This window comes from Python bivittatus, unplaced genomic scaffold (genome assembly GCF_059951505.1).
Source record: "Python bivittatus isolate LINGU-HERP-01145 unplaced genomic scaffold, Pbiv_v1 ctg000700_np1212, whole genome shotgun sequence".
NCBI lineage: Eukaryota > Metazoa > Chordata > Lepidosauria > Squamata > Pythonidae > Python > Python bivittatus.
In genome coordinates, this window is record NW_028277098.1 from 53,499,863 (window position 1) to 53,520,312 (window position 20,450).

The 20,450-nt window shown below is 37.9% G+C and overlaps 1 protein-coding gene across 2 annotated transcripts in view; it reads right to left on the bottom strand.

Annotated features, from left to right (window-relative positions):
• The window catches only part of AHCYL1 (adenosylhomocysteinase like 1), a 53,454-nt gene extending 40,764 nt beyond the window's left edge, over positions 1–12,690 (bottom strand). The window contains exon 1 of one of the 2 annotated variants that reach the window (XM_025167742.2): positions 12,348–12,690. In XM_025167742.2, coding sequence (XP_025023510.1) covers positions 12,348–12,458 — 111 coding nt within the window. In that variant the 5' untranslated portion in view covers positions 12,459–12,690. The other variant, XM_088154602.1, reaches the window with a different exon arrangement.
• Positions 12,691–20,450: the final 7,760 nt, after the last annotated feature.

A 20,450-nucleotide genomic window follows, 5' to 3' on the forward strand; every position in this document is an offset into this window, starting at 1 on the left:
TTAGTTATCTGGAAATTCTACAGGCATTCAGAGGCACCATATCTTTATTGATTGATAGTAGTAATTTGTAGGCTTCAAATAATATTCGCTTCACTGCCAGCAGATATTATTTTATCTTTTTGTCAGAAGGCTAAGTAGAGGAAAGAACTGTCAGCTGTGTATTGCAATGCTGGAACAGGTATACCCAGAAACAGAATGTACAGCAACTGCCAATAACAAAAGGAAATTGTTAATTGTCAATCAGACATACTCAATTCAAGTGCCAGCCTTCTTCTATTGTGCCTCCATGGGAGAGGTAACAGAGACTGGGTCAACAGTTTGTATAACATCAACTGTCACAAGATAAGAAGACAAATTATCCCACCTGCATTACTTCTGTACACACTTTTAAGATTTCAAAAACTACTTTCCATGCCACAGGAATATTTTTCTAAATCTATGTCTGAAAGTGTACATTTTTCTAAACCTATGCCTGAAAGAAAATTTGGGTTATTCTTGTACAGGTTGGGAGGGTATTTTTAATTACTGACCTTAAATTACTGAGTATAATCTTCATTTCATATAACTACAGCAAGAGAGACAAAGAAGAAGCAGTCTCATGAAGCCAGAGGACAGTAATCGTTTGTTGTGTGTTCAGTCACTCAATCCAAGTTTAACTGGCGACGTGCTCTTACCTAGTGCTCACAACAATCAAGTTAATACTTTCCTTATAGGGCTGAAAAAAACTGCTTGAAATTGTGAGAACTGTTGTCTATTGGTGGTAGGGAGAGCAACTGAAGGTAAATATTTCCACAGAACACAGCTCAAAGTTATAAAGAAATGTTCAAAAAAGGAGACACATGAATAGAAAAAAACACAACAACCTCCCATTGATCCAGATGCCTGATTTCCAAACATACAACCCTTCCTTTTCTAGTGTCAAAGCAACTTTGGGACACTTACATGAAAAGTTGGAGCACTCTGCTTCTATCTCATCCACAAGGATTCTCTGTATACATCATCACATTTCCAGTCCAGATCCTTGGCCAGAATTTTTTTTTTCTACAAGCTTTAAGGGAACAGAGTCTGCACAGCAGAAGCCTGTTACCAAGGACACAGTATTGATCAGAGCACATATTATAGTTCAACTAGCTCACAATGACAGCAAAGTGTACTCTATAAGGTCCAGGATTTTAACTAGGTCAAAGGAAATCTGCCTTTTGAAAGAGCTTGCTAAAATAATAATAAAAAAGATTATTTGGTATTTAAGGTAGTTATATGGCCACAAACTAAGACTGTATTGTTATTCCTTGAAAATCACATATATTTCCACCATCAGGAACAATTTTATCAGTCTATAAAGAAGTGTGCTCAGCTTCATACAATCTAAAGAAAAGATATTTAAATTGTGCTACATGATTATTTGCTTCAGCAGATGGCAGAGTCTGACTGGCTTGGTCTGCAGTCTTGGTCTGGAAACTAAGCAAGCTTGGGTGAAATTAGTACTTGGATGGAAGACCTCCAGGGAATACCCGGACTATATAATAAATGGGGATTGGAAGTTGAAAAACATCCCAGTAAAAAGGCAATGACAAACCATTTTTTTACAGTTGCCAGGAAAACTGCATGAAAATGTCCATGAAAACATAAAAATCAAGCTTCATTTGGAGGACCTTACAACAACATGACAACTTAAAGCAGCTTGGCCTCAGTTTCAGGAAACTTCACAAAGGAAAGAACAGCCAAAGATAGCAAGTTTAATGCCATCAGGCCCTGAAAGCTGTTACATGATAGATGTTTTAAGACTTCCCAGTCTAGGGCTGAGAGCGAGTGACTGACCCAAAGTCACCCAACTGGCTTCTGTGCCTAAGGGAGGACTAGAACCCGTGTCTTTCTGTTCACAGTCCAACTCCTTAATCACTACACTACACTGGCTCTCATCCACATGTATACAAAATAATCTATTTCTACAGATCAGTAGCCCATCATTTCATCGTTGATTGAGAAAATTTAATGAGACTCTTGGGAAATCTTCCACAATTGCTCCAAAGAGTTAGAATGAATAAATGTAAGCATTCAGAATGTCACTCTGCTTCTAATATTGAACAGAAGCTAAGCATACAGAGATTTATCAGTGTACAGACATATCTGTCCAACTTCTGAATTATTTAAGTTACTTAAGCAAGTACCATGACTTACAGACTAGATGGCAATATAGAGGAGTGCCTTCTTTGTTATAGCACTTATTTTGCAGAATGACTATTCTGCAGAACACCAGCCTCCAACTTTTTAAGCCTGTTTCAATCCCCCAACTTTTTATATTGTCCTTTCCCAGACATTAAATTCTCCTAATATTATTCTTTGAATGCATTATTTTTATTTGATTTTTACCGTATTAATCAACTCAGGATTCTTTATAATGAGCAGTACAGAAATGCATTGCCTGAGTGTGCCAATGTACAGCATTTACCTACTAGTTGGTGGAATTTGGGCAACACTACATTGGTTTGCAAGTTACAGGTGATTCTCACTTAATGACCACTCATACAGCAACCATTCAAACTTATGATGGTGCTGAATGAGTGGTACTTACCACCAGTTCTCAGAGTTCTGCCCATCATAGTGTCCCTATGGTCATGTGATCACAATGTGGGCACTCGGCAACCAGCTCGCAATTATGATGTCACAGCATCCCACAGTCATGTGATCGCCATTTGTGACCTTCATTGCTGGCTTCTGACAAGCAAAGTCAAAGGGGAAGCTGGCAGGAGGTAAAAAATAGCAACCACGTGATGTCTTCGCTTAATGGCAACCGGAAGCACCAGAACTGCCATCGCTAAGCGGCATGGTCATGTGCCGTCATGCTTTACGACCATGTTGCTTAGCAACAGAAATTCTGGTCCCAATTGCTGTCATTATCTGAGGACTACATAGTCTCTAATTAGAGGTCCCAGCTTGCATAGAATAGAGTGAATATGCTTGAGGTAAAATGATAAAATTTGGCTTCAGTTGCATTTTGGCAGACTAGCCAAAACATGCCAAAATTGATCAGTATTCTCCTTAAAGCTAGCAGAAAGTGCAGCATGAGCCCAACCATGACTAGTACCTCCATCACTGGTGAAAGCCTCAACTGACTAAAGTCATAATGGGTGGTAGAGATCAATAGTATGGTACCATCTAGCAATGATGATGGTATATGGAATATTGTGACTCAGAATGTAAGAGGACTAAAAGGGAAGCATGAATGAATGAATGAAATTATAGGTATGTTGTGTGTCAACAAAACTAAGAGAACATGGAAATATACAATAGTTCTGAATGAAGGTGGTCCAATCTTTAAAAAGGATATGGTGGAATTCTGAAGTGAAAGAAGCTGAACCTAGATACAAGAGTCAATTAATGTACATGCAGAAGCAAATATGGTATCCAGATAAGTGCTTGTAGGCTTATTAATTATTTCAAGGTAAAATATCTTTCTTGTCAGGGTCAACACCTGGTGACTTTACATTGGGTTTTCTTGGCAGCAACATTAAGTGTTTTTCCTGGCATGCAGAAGAAATCAATGTTTCTCATGAGAAGGCATTCCATGTCTTCAAAAAGTGCTTTAGAGTATGATCCTTAGAAAACATGTGGCTGCTTTAAGATGCCAGGTTCAACTGCTAATATTTATATACTTACACACTCCAAAGCATTTTCTGAAGATCAAATGCAGAGCACAAAAGGACAGGATACCATGCCTGAGAATTGATCACCATTCCTTGCAATACTAATGTGGACAATTCAGAAAATGGCTTTTTGTGGCAAACAAAGGCATTTCTTATGATACAAAAAGGTTCCTCTGGTAGTCAGCTCTTTGTATAATTCATACCAGGACTGCAGCAAATGTTAAAGCCCAAGTAACGGTCACATAACTGTCCAGGAAGGACTGCTTAGTTGGCAAAAGATCCTATCTGCTATGCATGCCATTTGGGCCTCCAGTAACTGTCTATCAGCACCTCCCAGACTGCAAAACCCTGACCATTTAGGAGAACCATAAATCTATCCAGAACACACGGAATACCACCAACACCCAGTCAGATGGGCCACTTATTAAGACAACCTCTGTTGTAACTGGACTGGAAATATATTTATATTCCATCCTTCTAGACCTTGTGGATCCTCAGGGTGAATTAACAACAATTAAAACCAATAAAAAGAGATCTCTTTTAAAGTGATATGAACACCAAGAAAAGTGCATATAGGGCAAGGAGGCCAATACATACACAAATGACAAAGACTCCCACAAACTGAGTGGTTTTTCATTGATTTTCTGATGGTCTCCCATTCAAATACTAGTCAGATCCAACTCTACTTAGTTTCTGAGATCAGCCAAGGTTGGCTAGCCACTGCCATCTAGCTGGACATGGATTCTTTTACAGGAACTGAAAAACATAACATTGTGTATTAAGGTAGGTTCTAAAATTAGAGTTAAGAGCTTTTGACAATTGTAGGGGGAAGAGGGAAGGAATAAAAATATTCAAACAGATTTTAAAAAAAGTACCTGAATATGAGAGGTCACAGGAAGAAACTAACTTTTTTCCTATATGAAATAAAAGACTTAAACATATCTGACTTTGTAGTTTCTATGATTAGCTTTTGGGAAAGGGTGCAATAAAAAAGAACAATAGTGAGAAATATCCTTTCATCTATTAAAGAAGGTAAATCTTATTTGTTCTGCAGAGAAAGCAAGCCCTGTGGCACCCATAGCAATCCAAAGAAACTGTTTTATGGGGCAATTGTTTCATTTATAATGCAAAGGATTTAGCTGCAACCTTTTCTGTGTCTTACAAGAATACACTCCTACATCAAGGTTAATTAACTAGGGGGGGAAATCACAGCAGCTTTTTATGAAGGGCCTGAGATAAATGTGCCCAGTACATTCTACACAGATTGAGTTCAGTCAACCAATTAAATATTGCCTTATATATGGCCACAGTCTGCTTCCTTGGTGCCCCCATTTGTTTGACTTTACCCTGAATGATCCTTCCTCATCAGTTTGCACTGTACTGTACTAAGTTAAAGCCGTAGCATGGCATTAGCATTCTCCCTGGCATCACAAACACACCAACAGCTTCAGCAGAATTTGACTGATGCCATCACACATTTTTAAAACAAAGCTGAACAAAAACAGACTAATGCCTTTATGGTAATGGATACTGGGGAGGGGGTCAGGAAAGGAAGCTACATTTAATAGGGCAGAGAGGAAAGAGTAACAACAAAATTCAGAGTTTCCATTGGCATAAAAAGTTGTGGCATATTTTGTTGCCCTTTCATATTTTTCAAGTATCTTTTGTGAATCAAAATGGCTGACTAGATTTGATCAATAAAAAGTTATTCTTTCCATTACAATCTGAACAAAGTACAAATCTGGAAGCTACGGTTTGGAAGTGAAGTAGCAAGTGAGTTACGCAACAGATTATTATGCCATTATTTTCTTATTTTACAGTACTGTAATTCCATTCCAACACACATGGCTTTTTTTTTCCTCCAAAGGGACTTCCCTTTTCTTTAATACCATTGCACTTACAGGATCTGGTAGTTAATGCTTTTCATACATTTTCTTTGGAAAATACAGTTTCTCACATTAAAACAAACACATGCCACTGTCAGTGCTCCCAAAATCATATATAATGTTCACCTCTCTGACTTTCCATAAAGCAACACATCAGGAATTTCCTTGCAGAATCCAAGAACTAGCAAAACATGAGCTATCTGATAAATTAGCCCACAAGACATTCCAAAGAGTGTGGTTTTCTGATTCAAAAATAAAAACAGAATGAGAAAGGCAGTTTTAATGATCCTCTTAAAGGAAATGTGCATACAGTTAAATGTTGGTTGGTAGTTACAGTGGTTAATGGTTTTAGATAACTTTAATTCTGGCCTGTCACAAAAGGCATTACTTATAATCAGAAATTGTTCCTATATGAAATTATACTTGCAATGTATTCCCAGTAGCGTGGGTCTAGTTCCTTAAATATAAAATTCAGTCAGGTTGATAGCTCAGTGGTTCTGAGGCAAAGTATTCCACAGTATGTCCTGCTGCCTCTATTTCTTTTGTGTCTAAACAAAATCTAGGAAAATGAAGAACTTGGCCAGCAAATTATATTTCTCCTGCAGTTGTAGGGGTTTTTTTTCCTTGTCTTGAGCCAGAATTTTAATTAGGATTTTTCATTTGCAGGCACTGTAAAACATGCATGTAACTGTCTTAAAAGGAAGCCCTGTTTCAAAACATTACAATATAAAACCTATGCAAGACTGTTTATAGTTATCCAGTGACTTCAAAAGCATTTTATGAATGCATAGAGGTCAGTCACTACTCTGATGTTTAGCCTAAATCCTGACAGTAAAAAACCCCAGTTCTTATCTAAGATATAGCAAATCATTTTTAAATTATAAGGCAAGCTACAGTTTTTTGCTTGAGCAAAAAGAAAGTTTTTGTTCAGTTAAGGTACTGAAAACAGCAACAGTAGTAATGAATTTGACTATATTAGCTTGTGATCTTTTTGAAACTACATCAAAGTAAAACTGGGACTCTTTGTTTTTCTTAACCTGCATTTTTTGAAACCCAGGTTATTTCTAAGTTCTAAATATGGTAGGTAGGTAAAATGTTTTAAGGCTTTTGTGCCCTTAGTAATAAGATTGATTTACCATAATTATCATGTCTATATGCTACAAGTGATTAAATACTGGTCTGAATACAAAGCTTTTTAACATTTATGGCTTTCTTTGCAAGAGTGCTCTAAGGACCAACCATCATATCGCACACATATCTTTTAGCATAATGGGGAAATACGGCATATTTAATTTGAAACATATACCTTAGCCATATTTTAAGAGAGCCCTGCTGGTTTAATAGTAAGCATATGGGGAATCATGGCCATTAGCTGCAAGATGGCATTTTTTTAGACATGAATTTATACACAAAACTGATTATATGCAAATCAGAAGGTCACTAACATGATACTTGGGGACACTAATATCTTACAGACATCTCACTAGATAGCCTCTGGTTTACCTGCCCTACCTGATTTTTTACATTAAAATAAGAGATGTTGATACAGAAAATGGCATGCTAGAAAATTAAACACTAGCCTCCAGAAATATATTTCCAAAAAAAAATTATTAGCAAAGAAACTAATGGTTAGTTCTTTGTCTGGAAATATGTCCATCTGTCTAGAAAAAGGAAAAGAGTCAAGTCAGTGAAAAGGAATGTCCTATAGGGGAAGGAAAGACTAGAGAGGGTAGCACTGTAATAAAACTGATGCTTTGTATGTACCCACCAACTCAAAAAGACTGATGAACTTTACTCTATGCTTTCATATTTCAACTTTTATCTTTTATCACATCAATCATAATGAAATTAGGTAAACTACATTAACAAAAGTAAGGCCAAACTTTGAGTATATTTGCAAAATATTCTAAATCAGGATTTTCAAATTGTGAGTCACAATTTCTAGGAGGTCACAAGCAACTTAAGAGGAAGATTGCAATTAAAAAAAAAAGTTTATCATATTTGTCCAGGCAAAGTGGGAACACTATCAAAATTTGCTTTCAATTTACCTGGGCCAGACCACAGCTGGTTTTCACAGGCAAAACAGAGAGTAAAACTTGGAACACGTTTTGGGAGATGGCTACATTCATGGATCTAATCATCTGTCAAAGCCATATGCCAATCACTGCACATACATTATATACAGTAGTACTATATACATAATCGTTGAAGAGTTTGTAGAAGTGTACAAATTAGTGAAGTTCAGTATTTTATCTGTAATTTTAAATGCCTAGTTTTTCAAAATGGAAAATGTTTTTTGGGTGGTAACAGAAAAACTGAGGAGTACCAATGTACCAGTAGAGCTGATAAAGGAAAATCTATGGTCATTTCCACACTAGTGATTTATCGCATCATCCAGCCCTCAATGACATGATATAAAGCCAGTCTGCTATTTTGGCAAAACAATGGTTAGATGACTCAAGAATATTCTATAAATTGCAATAATATAAAAGAAAATGTTTGAAGTGATGTATTTCACTCTTGCTTATCCCTAATCCAATGAAATTGTTCATTTTATTTATGAGGGGAACACACAAATTAATTATTTTAGGGGGTCTTGGTATCGCAAAGTTTGAGAACCTCTGTTCTAAGCCATTCTAGAGTTAGGCTTAGCAAGTATTCAACTCCAAATCATAATTAACACTGTGGGTAAAGTAGAACGTTTTAACTACAAACTGAAACCATGGTAATAATAGTTAACTAGTTGTTAACTTCCTCTTCCTGCCATGAGACATAGAGTGGCTACAGAGAACAACTGCTTCTGCAGCAGAATCTCTTTTGCTCTGATTACTTTTTCATCCCTTCAGGTGAATGGCAGATTCTATTTAGAAACAAAAGGCTGTGGGAAGAATGAGCTGATTCCAAGCACAGTGGCTCTGACTCCATAATCAGAAAAACTAGAAATTACTGGTACCAACCAGTGCAAAGGTAGCTGGGATACCAGCCAAGTAGAAATGCAAATTGCTGATGACAGTGGTTCTCAGTCTTTTGTTATCTGAAGTCCCATCAATCTATCAAAGAACCTGGGTTCTGCTAAGATAGAATAGACCTCACTTTTTCAGAGGCCATGTATGTTTGCAGGTACTTGTCATTACAGTTATAGTTACAAATTTTAAGAACTTAAAAACTGCAGTAATACTGAAGACAATTCTGCTGTAAAATAATGAATGAAATATAACTAGGCCGAAGCAGTATTTATTACTGGAGAAACTATTTTATCGTAAGCCCTAATCAAAATAACTAATTGGTGCAAAATCTTATTTTATTGGGCTCCTAAGCTCAGTCCTCTCAGAGGCATCTCATTTTGCCAAGATACTTAGTTCCTTTTTTATATATATTGTTTATTAAAAGTTTTAAGAATAAGATTATTATTAATTATATTATTGTAATAATAATAAATGCCCATTATGTACAGTGAAGATTCTAAACAAGGTTGACCAAAAACAAGTTGACAAATGTAGTGTAGCAGTTAAGATACTGGGCTGGAAGTGGAAAGACTTAGGTTCAAGCCCATCCTCAGCTACAGAAGCCACAGGGTGACTTTAGGCCAGTCAGTCTCTCTCAGCATAACCTACCTGACAAGGTTGTTGTGGGGAAAAAGGGATGGAGTGCGATGTACACTATTTTCAACTCTTGAAGGAAAGGTGAGATATAACTCTAATGAACAAATACATAAATAAAATACAATCATATTTTCAGTTCTAATAGAGGGCACTTTTTGGTCAAGAAATATAATCACCATAATGTGTATTTTCTGTAAAAAAAAAAAAACTACAGCAGAATACCTTGTTTGTGTTAAGAACCAAATATATACATGTATAAACTAGAACTGGTCAATCTGGAAAACAAAAACAAAAACTTCAAGAGAAATATATGCTATGCAATCGATAGCTAAGCTAAACAGGAATCCATTAATTTGAAATCCAGAAATCTAGGAAAATATATAACAACTAGTAGACATATACTTGTATACTTCATGTGCCAAAAGTTCCAAGTAATAAGTTGAATTTAAGGAGCAAGATCCATAATTACAAGAAATGAACAAGTATCACATTTTATACAAAGGCATCATCTAATTACTGCGATATATCAAGCAAATCTTAGCCCACTGAACTAAGCAAGTTTAAGTAGATTTCTAACTATTTAAGTGGCCCTAACCTTTCTAAAAGGTTTGTTTAGTTCACAAAAGTTATGAACTTTAATTTTCATACAAACCTGTAGTCACAGAATTCAGTAAGATTCATCCCTCTGACGTTGGAGAAAGCATTCTGAACCTGATTGGAAAATGCAACACTGAAATCCTTCTCCTACTGCACCATTAAACTCTGAAAGCAACAGTTCCTGATGTCATGGGCTAGGACATAGTGGCCCAGGAAGGGCTTTGGACCTACTGAATCTTAAGCATTCTTGGTCTTCAATCATATCCTCAAGTCCAGTAATTCTACAGAATGGTTCTGGAACTAATCTAAATAATAATAATAATAATTTCCATCTCTGCTGGCAAGAAATTGGAGAGTTAGGGGCCTCTTCTACAACTACATCCTATGGTAAACAAATCCTACCAGTTTCAAAAGGGTTTACTACCTGGTAAATATGTGCAAGATAATATAAGAAAATTTATCAATACAGCTATACAATAAAATATAAGCAAGCAAAAAGCATTTTCAATGACAGCATTCCCTGTGCTCTGTTATTTTTTCTGAGACAGATGCCAGCACAACTGGACTGGATTGTATGCTTCTTCCATAATCTGAGATCTCAGGGATATGTCCAGATATCTCTTTGTATGTCATACCTCAAACACTGAAAATGCAGTTTTTGGAAATAAAGTCACTATGGGATTCCATTAGTATTACAATTCTGCTTTTGTATAGAAGAAGCCTCAAACATGAGAAAGTTTTCTTTGTAAAATCAGAAACACAACAAAATCTTTTCATCCTAAGGTAAAAAACATTTTGGTGATATAAGGTTCAAAATGGTTTGGTCCAAAGCAAGCAAGTTGTTAGTTAAAGGAAATGCTCTGTACCTAAGCTCTTCTGAATCTTAATGCAGCGTAGATATGTGGACATTAAAATCAGCCCATTTTCAATCATAAGATAATTCTGTTAAATTTCCACATAATCATGCTTTAAAAAAAATCACATTTTAGATGAAACTTTTCCAAATAGATATTCATGAATAATGCACTAATTTTGAGTGGAAAATTGCACTACAAAATTTGGATAAGCACAGAATGCATTCTAATTCACTTATCTTGGAAATGTGAATTAAATTTGTTTGCTTACAGATATAGTCCATAAAAATAAGTAAATAGCAAATAGATATCTAAAGCATTTCTAATATTTTAGAATTCCTAATATTTAAGACCTAATTTGTCAGTGTCGAAGGAAAAAAAAACTCTTGCAGGTTTTTCAGTATTGAATGTTTTAAGAAGATTTGATGATTTAGTTTTACATTCAGGTTCATACAGCATTTCAGCTAAAGCACCTTTTGATGCAGCTCCTTCAGTTACTGTCAACCTATTGAGTTTACTAACTGAAAACTGCAGAAGTGTTTGTAAGATGTGAAAAAACTTTCCAAATAAAGAAAATGAAACTATCTTAAGTTCAATTCTGCTTCAGTTTCACTATCAACCCATTTAGCCTAGAACACTCCTGCTGACTCTAGTTTTTCCTCAGTATCCTGTATAAACTCAAGTCATGAACTAGATTAGAGAGGACTCAATGTTCAGCACAGATGGAATTCCCAAGCAATTCTAAACTGTGCATTATTCAAGAGTTACAAGTGTAGCTTTGCTAAAAGCAATAGTTGCAAAGAGAGAGTGGGGTTTTAAAAAAAGTCTAAAGCAGACAGGAGTACAAATTAAGTTCCGTTTAAGTTGTATGGGATTTTTTCATAGCAATCTCTGGATTAGCACACTTAGGGAAGAGATGGACTCTACAAAGGATTATAAAAGGTGGTGTGCATTAATCCTGCACTACCGCAATGATATAACAGGAAGATACTTGGGGGTTGTGATACAAAGATGCAGCATGGAATGGCACGCAACCTACTTAAACAATGAAAGATACAATGTCACAAAGCCTGTTTCCAAATTACAGCAGTAGTGTATAAGCACAATGTCAATGGGAAATGTAAACACTTATTTCTTAGAGGGCCGCCTATGTGGATCTTGGCCCCACACTGCTTCTAGCTAGAAGTGTGGACTGACAGAAAACACCACAGGCATGAAATTCCCATCCAGTGTGTGAGCAAATTTGGGCTAACAGCTAGATAGCCGGGAGGAAGGTACGTGGGTACAAGCCTTAATACAACTGGGGGACCCAGTCCCACCTGGGCCTGACAGACTGAACAACCAGGGACGCTTTCAGCCGTTAACAAGGGTCCAAGGCTCCCATAGCCTGAGCCACCGCCTGCCCAGCTCCAGAGCCCTCTCCTTTTCCTCCTGCCTGGAGTTTTTTCCTTCTCGACTGGTCCGCGCCCCTTCCCTTTCCGCCTCGCGGAATCTGTTTGCAGGATCAGGTCTCGGCCCCAGCCCCAGTGACAGATCAAGGGGGAAGAGCTCCTCTGGGCACGTACAGAGGGCTAGCCAGCAGCACGCCCCAGTCCCATCCCAGGGGTCAAGAGGAAGGAGTTTCCCATTGAAAGGGCATGACTTTCAGGGGACGCCAATCCCGGCCGGCACTTCTCCTTTCCAGGCCCAAGTCGAATCCGATTCCGCCCCGGGAGACCCACCGAGCGACCCCGAGTTTACTGCTTGGCCACCGGCGGCCCGCACCTTCTTGGGCGCCTTGGTGACCGTGGACATGAAGGAGTATTTCTCCGCGTCCTCCATCTCCTTCGCTTGCTTCAGCTCGTCCCCAGCGGCAGCGTCCGGCACGGAAGACATTCTGGAGAAGGGGGCAGTGAAGGGGCAGAGCGCCGAGGCCGAGGAACCGACGGGGACGTGCCTGCCGCGGCTTCCCCTTCACGGGCTCCGCGACCTCCTTCCACGATCGCCGAGTCTGCAGGCGCCGCGCTCCGGCAAGGGGCGGGGCCAGGCATCCCCTGCGTCACACGCACCCGCGGAATCGCCCACTCGCGCGCATAGGCCGGGCGCGAGGGGCCGCACGCAAGGGCCGGGCGCCGACGTCTCCACGCACAGGCCTCTACGGGGGACTTCAGCGCCTCCTGGCGGAACTTGGGCTCCTCGCTGGTATTTGGCGTTCCTGGGGTTCCTTTTGTTTCCCCGTACAAAAAGCAAGGAAAGTATCCAACATCCAGATCCAGAAATACTTTTATCAGGCCAAACCAAAGAACGCGGACAAAAATGTCCAAAGAAGATGTTGCGAAAAGCAGGGGGCGGGCGTCTTTTCTCACAGTGAAAGGTGGTGAATGTATAGGTTCAGTAGGGAGACTTATCGATGGTTGGGCCTGATAATTTCTGGATCAGGTGGACAAAATCAGAATGTTTTTTGTGCGTGGAGCACTAGCCCATTTTTAATAGAAAATTTCATGGGCTCTTATTGCAAGATCCATTGTTTTTTGCTGCAAGAACCTAGAATAATTACCATTCTGAATATTGCTAGGCCTTGTTTCAATAGTTCTTCCATTTTTTTCTATATAGATAATAAATCCTATGACACAAATAGCCTATACAGTAATTATTATTTATAATATATTGTTGGTGATGAATCAATTTGATATGTAAACTTCAGTAATAAAACAAAGAATTAGAGGTTTCTCCTTTTGCCTAGACAATGGGAAAAATAAACATCCATATAATTTAAAATGTTTAAATTATGTCTTATTCAACAAAAAATTAATATTTTAGACTTATTTGAGTCCATCGTGCTTATATAGTTTGAGTCATGTTAGAGATGCGATGAGATTAATGTTTTATTTAGACACATGCTTGTACAGTTTCCCATCAATGTTGCTTTTCAGGAAGACATTATTACATGTATTAATTCAATTATGAAACAAGATTTATTCTCAGATGTTCATATTTCTATATCATGGAAATTGACAGTGGGGCAGAGTGGATTCTTCATGCCCTTGCTTATACTAAAAGAGTTACCCCAACTACTCAGTGCTGAATGGAGTTGATGTTAATGGGCAACAGATGAACAAATTCCTTTTCAGAGTAGATTAGCTATTAATGATTATAATAAACTATGGTTGCCATTTACTGAAATTTAGGATTTTATACAGATCTGTGAATGTAGGCTCTGCATGCTTTTCTTTTTTAAAATTTTTCTTTAGTTTTATTTACAGTCAGGTCCAGAAATATTGGGACATCGACACAATTCTAACATCTTTGGCTCTATACACCACCACAATGGATTTGGAATGAAACAAACACAATGTGTGTTAACTGCAGACTGTCAGCTTTAATTTGAGGGTATGTACATCCAACTCAGGTGAACGGTGTAGGAATTACAAGAGTTTCCATATGTGCCTCCCACTTGTTAAGGGACCAAAAGTAATGGGCCAATTGGCTTCTCAGCTGTTCCATGGCCAGGTGTGTGATATCCCCTCAGTACCCCAATTACAATGTGCAGATAAAAGGCCCAGAGTTCATTTCAAGTGTGCTATTTGCATGTGGAATCTGTTGCTGTCAACTCTCAAGATGAGATCCAAAGAGCTGTCACTATCAGTGAAGCAAGCCATCATTAGGCTGAAGAAACAAAACAAACCCATCAGAGAGATAGCAAGAACATTAGGCGTGGCCAAAACAACTGTTTGGAACATTCTCAAAAAGAAGGAACGCACCGGTGAGCTCAGCAACACCAAAAGACCCAGGAGACAACGGAAAACAACTGTGGTGGATGACCGAAGAATCCTTTCCCTGGTGAAGAAAACACCCTTCACAACAGTTGGCCAGATCAAGAACACTCTCCAGGAGGTAGGTGTATGTGTGTCAAAGTCAACAATCAAAAGAAGACTTCACCAGAGTGAATACAGAGGGTTCACCACAAGATGTAAACCATTGGTGAGCCTCAAAAACAGGAAGGCCAGATTAGAGTTTGCCAAACGACATCTAAAAAAGCCTTCACAGTTCTGGAACAACATCCTATGGACAGATGAGACCAAGATCAACTTGTACCAGAGTGATGGGAAGAGAAGAGTATGGAGAAGGAAAGGAACTGCTCATGATCCTGAGCATACCACCTCATCAGTGAAGCATGGTGGTGGTAGTGTCATGGTGTGGGGATGTATGGCTGCCAATGGAACTGGTTCTCTTGTATTTATTGATGATGTGACTGCTGACAAAAGCAGCAGGATGAATTCTGCAGTGTTTCGGGCAATATTATCTGCTCACATTCAGCCAAATGCTGCAGAACTTCACAAATGCGCTTCACAGTACAGATGGACAATGACCCAAAGCATACTGCAAAAGCAACCAAAGAGTTTTTGAAGGGACAGAAGTGGAATGTTATGCAATGGCCAAGTCAATCACCTGACCTGAATCCCATTGAGCATGCATTTCACTTGCTGAAGACAAAACTGAAGGGAAGATGCCCCAAGAACAAGCAGGAACTGAAGACAGTTGCAGTAGAGGCCTGGCAGAGCATCACCAGGGATGAAACCCAGCGTCTGGTGATGTCTATGCGTTCCAGGCTTCAGGCTGTGATTGACTGCAATGGATTTGCAACCAAGTATTAAAAAGGGAAAGTTTGATGTATGATTATTATTCTGTCCCATTACTTTTGGTCCCTTAACAAGTGGGAGGCACATATGCAAACTGTTGTAATTCCTACACCGTTCACCTGAGTTGGATGTACATACCCTCAAATTAAAGCTGACAGTCTGCAGTTAACGCACATTGTGTTTGTTTCATTCCAAATCCATTGTGGTGGTATATAGAGCCAAAGATGTTAGAATTGTGTCGATGTCCCAATATTTCTGGACCTGACTGTATTTGTTTATTCAATATATATAGCTACCCATCTCCCATTCATGACTCTAGGTAGCTCACATAATTAAAACAACTACAAAAAACAGACAAACAATAAAAATAATAATCCCATTAAACCTGAATTAAAACCATAAAATGTAATCAGCGGGAAAGTGGAAGTCATATATCAGTCAGTACAACCATCTAGCAGGCTCCACACCCTAACTCAGTGTTGTCCAAACTTGGCCACTTTAAGATGAGTGGACTTCAACTCCCAGAATTCCCCAGCCAGCCATTCTGGCTGGGGAATTCTGGGAGTTGAAGTCCACTCATCTTAAAGTGGCCAAGTTTGGACAACACTGCCCTAACTGCATCCCCAGACAAAACCATGTCTTCAGAGCCTCTCAAAAGAAAGGAGGGTCAGGGCCACTCTAACCTTGTTTTTCTTTTTCATAACTTTGTGTGAAGTGTATAACATTGAGAAAGATGGAAAAAAAGAGAAGAAGGTGGTCAGCACCAAGGTGGATGAACTGGACTACAATGGTGATGAGTGCACATTGGGAGACCTGAAGGGCCAGGTTGGGGAGAGATCATCCTAGCCACGCAATCAATAACATTATGTACTATTTTTTTTTTGTTTCTTGAATTCCATAAATAGAAGCATACACACATGCACACACACAGACCATTGAATTGAGTTCAAATTCTGGTGTTTCTATGGACACAACCATGCAATTTTCTTGATTCTTCTGGAATTCTTTTTTACTTCCCTGTCTAGCCTACAGCCCTGGTATCTGCTGGTGGCCTCCCATTCAAGTACCAAGCAGCCCTATCCTGCTTGTCTTTCAAGCCCAGACAGGTGCTTTCACCTGCGGAGACAAATGATTTTGAGACAAAGGGAGACAACCTGTAGCTCCCCAAGCTCTTTAACCTTTCTACTGAATTTCAACAGCACATTTGCTTGAAAATCTTTTTTTAAAATCATTCTGTTGAAGTTTTTAGTAAACATAATAAAAACTAAACTAAACTAAACTAGAAGGAAAAATAAAAATAAAAAAGTTCAGAAGGAACAAGGAAAAGAAAAAAGAAAGAAAAAAGTAGAAAAGAAAAGAAAAAAGAAACAAAGAAGTGGCTTCCAACCTTTATCACATCGCGCATAAGCTAATATAGAGGGTGAATAACTTTTCACCCTCTCTTAAAATTACAAATAAAAAACCCTTCTTCTTCCCATAGCCTAACTTTTATCTATGCACAATCCACAAATTGTCATCTTTTCAGTCCTGGTTCAGCAAAAAGTCTATTAGGAGTTACCAGAAATATAAAATAAATGGTTTATCCCTGATCAAATAGTCCAACTTTATATTCCTACTTTTTGCTCTTCATAAATTTGGCCTTTAAATCATTCCAATGGCATTGCAGGATTTGATCTTTCATCAATCTTTGACATTCAAAAGGAGTCTTCAAAGCTTTCACCAGACTACTTTGTAAATCCCATAAAGAGGCATCATCCAGGATTTCTTGTCTTAGCTGCTCCATGTCCAGATCCTTTTTTCTATTTGTCTTTTGTATTCCCATTTTGGTAAACTCAGTTTTGTTGTCTTCTATGCCTTTAAATTTGATAATATCTGTGTCAGTAAGAGTTGTTTTTTTTTTATTTTTCTCATCATCTTCCAAAAGTTTAACCATTGAAATCTGGACTTCTAGTGAGGACATGGCAAGCTGAACATCCTTGAAGGAGTGGGGACAGCGTTGTGGTAGAGATCAGCAAACAGAAGGCAAATTCTGGCCACTTTTCATCTCTCCAGAAAAAGGAGAGATTGTGAGATTGCCCACATGCACTCCAGACAGCTGCTCCTTGCGAGTAGACTGCAGGAACTGAGGTTATTGTAGTCAGCTCATGAACGGAACAGCTGGGAGTTGAGGGAGTTCCACCAAGCTCACAGCCATTAATGTAGCCTGTTGGACAAAAAGCTCAGACAAGCCTAATTTCTTAATCACTTTTGGAATTGCTTTTTAAATGCTTTTCAATTATTAAGAACCTTTTTACAACATTCACTGGTGAGTCTCCTTTGATCCTTGGAGAAAGAACTTTTAAGTGCAAGATTAAGGGCCTTTAAAAAATGGGGGTGGGGGGGAATAAACAGCAAAGAGGTGATTAGAATCTTGATTTTAAAAAGTTATAAATGGATTAGGGATCCAGAGGGATTTGAAATAATTTTGAAATTAAATATAAAATATCTTCCCATGGGAAAATGCTGTTGTTTGCCAAAAAAAAAGAGATAAGATGGGCTTTTGAAGATTGGACACCAGAGGGAAACAGAAGGAACTAAAGGAGAAGAACACTTAGATTCAATTTACTAATATCGATTGGAGCAAAATACTTTAACTTCGGATGAAATCAAGGATATTTGGGAACAATGGACTCAGCAGTTAATCTTAAGATTGTCTGCTATCATAAATAAACTGGATTTAAAAGAGGTTATAGAAGAGGAACAAGTTTTACTGGACAAGATTAAGACTGAGGCTGAATTAAATGTGGATTTAAAAATGACAAGTTATAAGAATGATATGGAAAAAGATGTTACACTGGATATGGCTGACCTCTTAATGATTAAAAGGGATATACAAGTAACAAACCAGAAGAGTGGCTTGGATAATTTTCTTATTTTGGATTTACAAAAGTGACATTAAAGTTTTGAAGGATTTTCTGAGAAGAGAAAAAGAGAAAATGAAAAGAAATCAACTTCTGGGACATTATTTAAAGGGATTAAAGATCAAGATTGTTAAAATTAAAGGGAAGGAATATAAAGTTGGTTTATTTGATCAGTCAAAATATATATGTTGTTATTCCTGGTAACCCTTAATGGATTTTTGCTGACCAGGACCAAATGACAAGGCTTTAAAGATTTGGAAAAAGATAGATAGATAGACAGACAGACAGACAGACAGACAGTTGTACTTTTAGAGAAAGTGCTAAATTACTGTGTTAAAGTATAGGGAAGGAATATAAAGTTGGTTTATTTGATTAAGCTTAAAATATATATGTTGTTTTCTGGTAACCGTTAATGGACTTTTGCTGACTAGGACTGAACAATGAGGCTTTAAGAATTTGTTTATAAATAAGAGATGAGATATGGGAAGTAGAGATCTTTTGTTGTATTCTTAGAGAAGGTGATGAGTTACTGAAATTGTTTGTACTTGTGATGAAGGGGGAAGTAATTTCTTTATATATTTCTTTTCTTTTTCTGTATTATATTCTTATTTTTTCCTTCTATTTTTCTTTATATTCTCTTTCTGCACTTTCTATCCCCCCTTTTTCGTTCTTTTATACTTTTTTAGTTTGTATTAGTCTTTTATCTTTGTAACTGCAAATTTTAATAACATTATTATTAAAAAAGTTTAACCACTGAAATCTGTATCATTTCTGTGATATCAGTTATTAATATCTCAGTGCGTTTCCTGAAGGATTCTTTAAGACAAGTAAAGGTTATAGCTGGCTTAGCCATTTTAACTCTTTTCTGCCTGGTCCATTAGTTCCCTCTAGTGTCCATTTGCAACTTTCATCAAGCCTCAGTTCCTAATATGGGTTTAGTTCTGTTTCAGTCATTTCCCATAGGTATATTATTTAATTATATACTTGTTTTTTCAAATCTTACAGCAAAAATAACCAATATTCCAAATCTGTCTGATCTCCCAGTCCATTTAAAACTTTCTTAAATCAAAATCAAATCAAAATCTTTTTTTTTTTTTTTTGCTTTTTGCCAATTGTATATTATTTTAAACTCTTAAGTCTTTGTTTATATTTCCTTAAATCCAAAGAAGAAAGTAAAACTCACCAGGTGTCAAATTAAGCTCATCATTTTGAAAGTCTCTAATATCCATAAAGTAGTTAAATTGAACATTTCCAAATGTGATTAGACAGAGAGTTTAGCTGGCTTAGTGTCCTTATTAAAGGCTGTGCCATTGCTGAGAGCAAAGATGTTGTCTCCTCAGCTCCTGGTGCTGAGACTGCTGTTTTACAGTCCCCTCAGCTGCCATTCACAGTGCCTGTGGACAATCTCCTGTTCTCCCCTTCTCTGGAGAGATTCTGAAGGACCGGTCTACTTGCCAGACCTTCGTTCTTCTCAGTGGTCATTGTCTCTGCTATTCGCGGAGACACCTTCAGCCAGCCGTGGCTTACCCGGAAGTCCCACCTTTCATTGAAAATCTGTAAGACCGTATCCTACTGTTTGAAGCTGGAAATACAATAAACCTGTTGTATGGATCCTAAGATTGCCTTCTCACAGTAGAAAAGTGGGGGGGGGGGATCAAATCCAGAAAGAAAAAAAAAGGAAGATCCCAGCCCTCCTTATTGGGTGACACAGCCTTGCCCCACTTTGCATCCACAGTCCCTACACTGTTGCCTTTGTTTTCCCTAAAATGTCACAAGCTCCAAACCATGAAAAGCTTCCATATACTTACTTTTAGGACAGAAGCTTCAAATGGTTTACAGCAATAAAGTAACGTATGATAAAAACATAAAATTGAAATAACAAAAACATGTCATAAATATCCCCAAACAGCAATTAAACACTACTTACATGCATACATACCCATTACATAATTCCCTTTTCAAGTACTCCTTATTATGCACAATGCAGAAAAGGAGTATGAAGTAGTAAGCCAAAGAAATTAAAGGCGTGAGATTTCTGCCAGTTCACTGGAATGTAGGTTGCTGGAATGCAGGTAACAGTATGACAGCTTGCAAGATATTCTCTAAATTAGAAATCCTAGCTTGTATAGAAAAATGTCCACCCACTGCACATTTTGGCAGGTATACTACAGGTAGAAACAAAGTCATTTGTTAATTCATACTTTTTATCATTTGCTCTTCTGACATTCCAAATTGCAACCTTTCATATGCTACAGTTATCACCAGATGGGCCCATAGATATTGACCTCTGCCATCCATCATGGCTTTAGTCATTGAGGCTTAACAGAATGCTCTTTAGTAAGATAGAA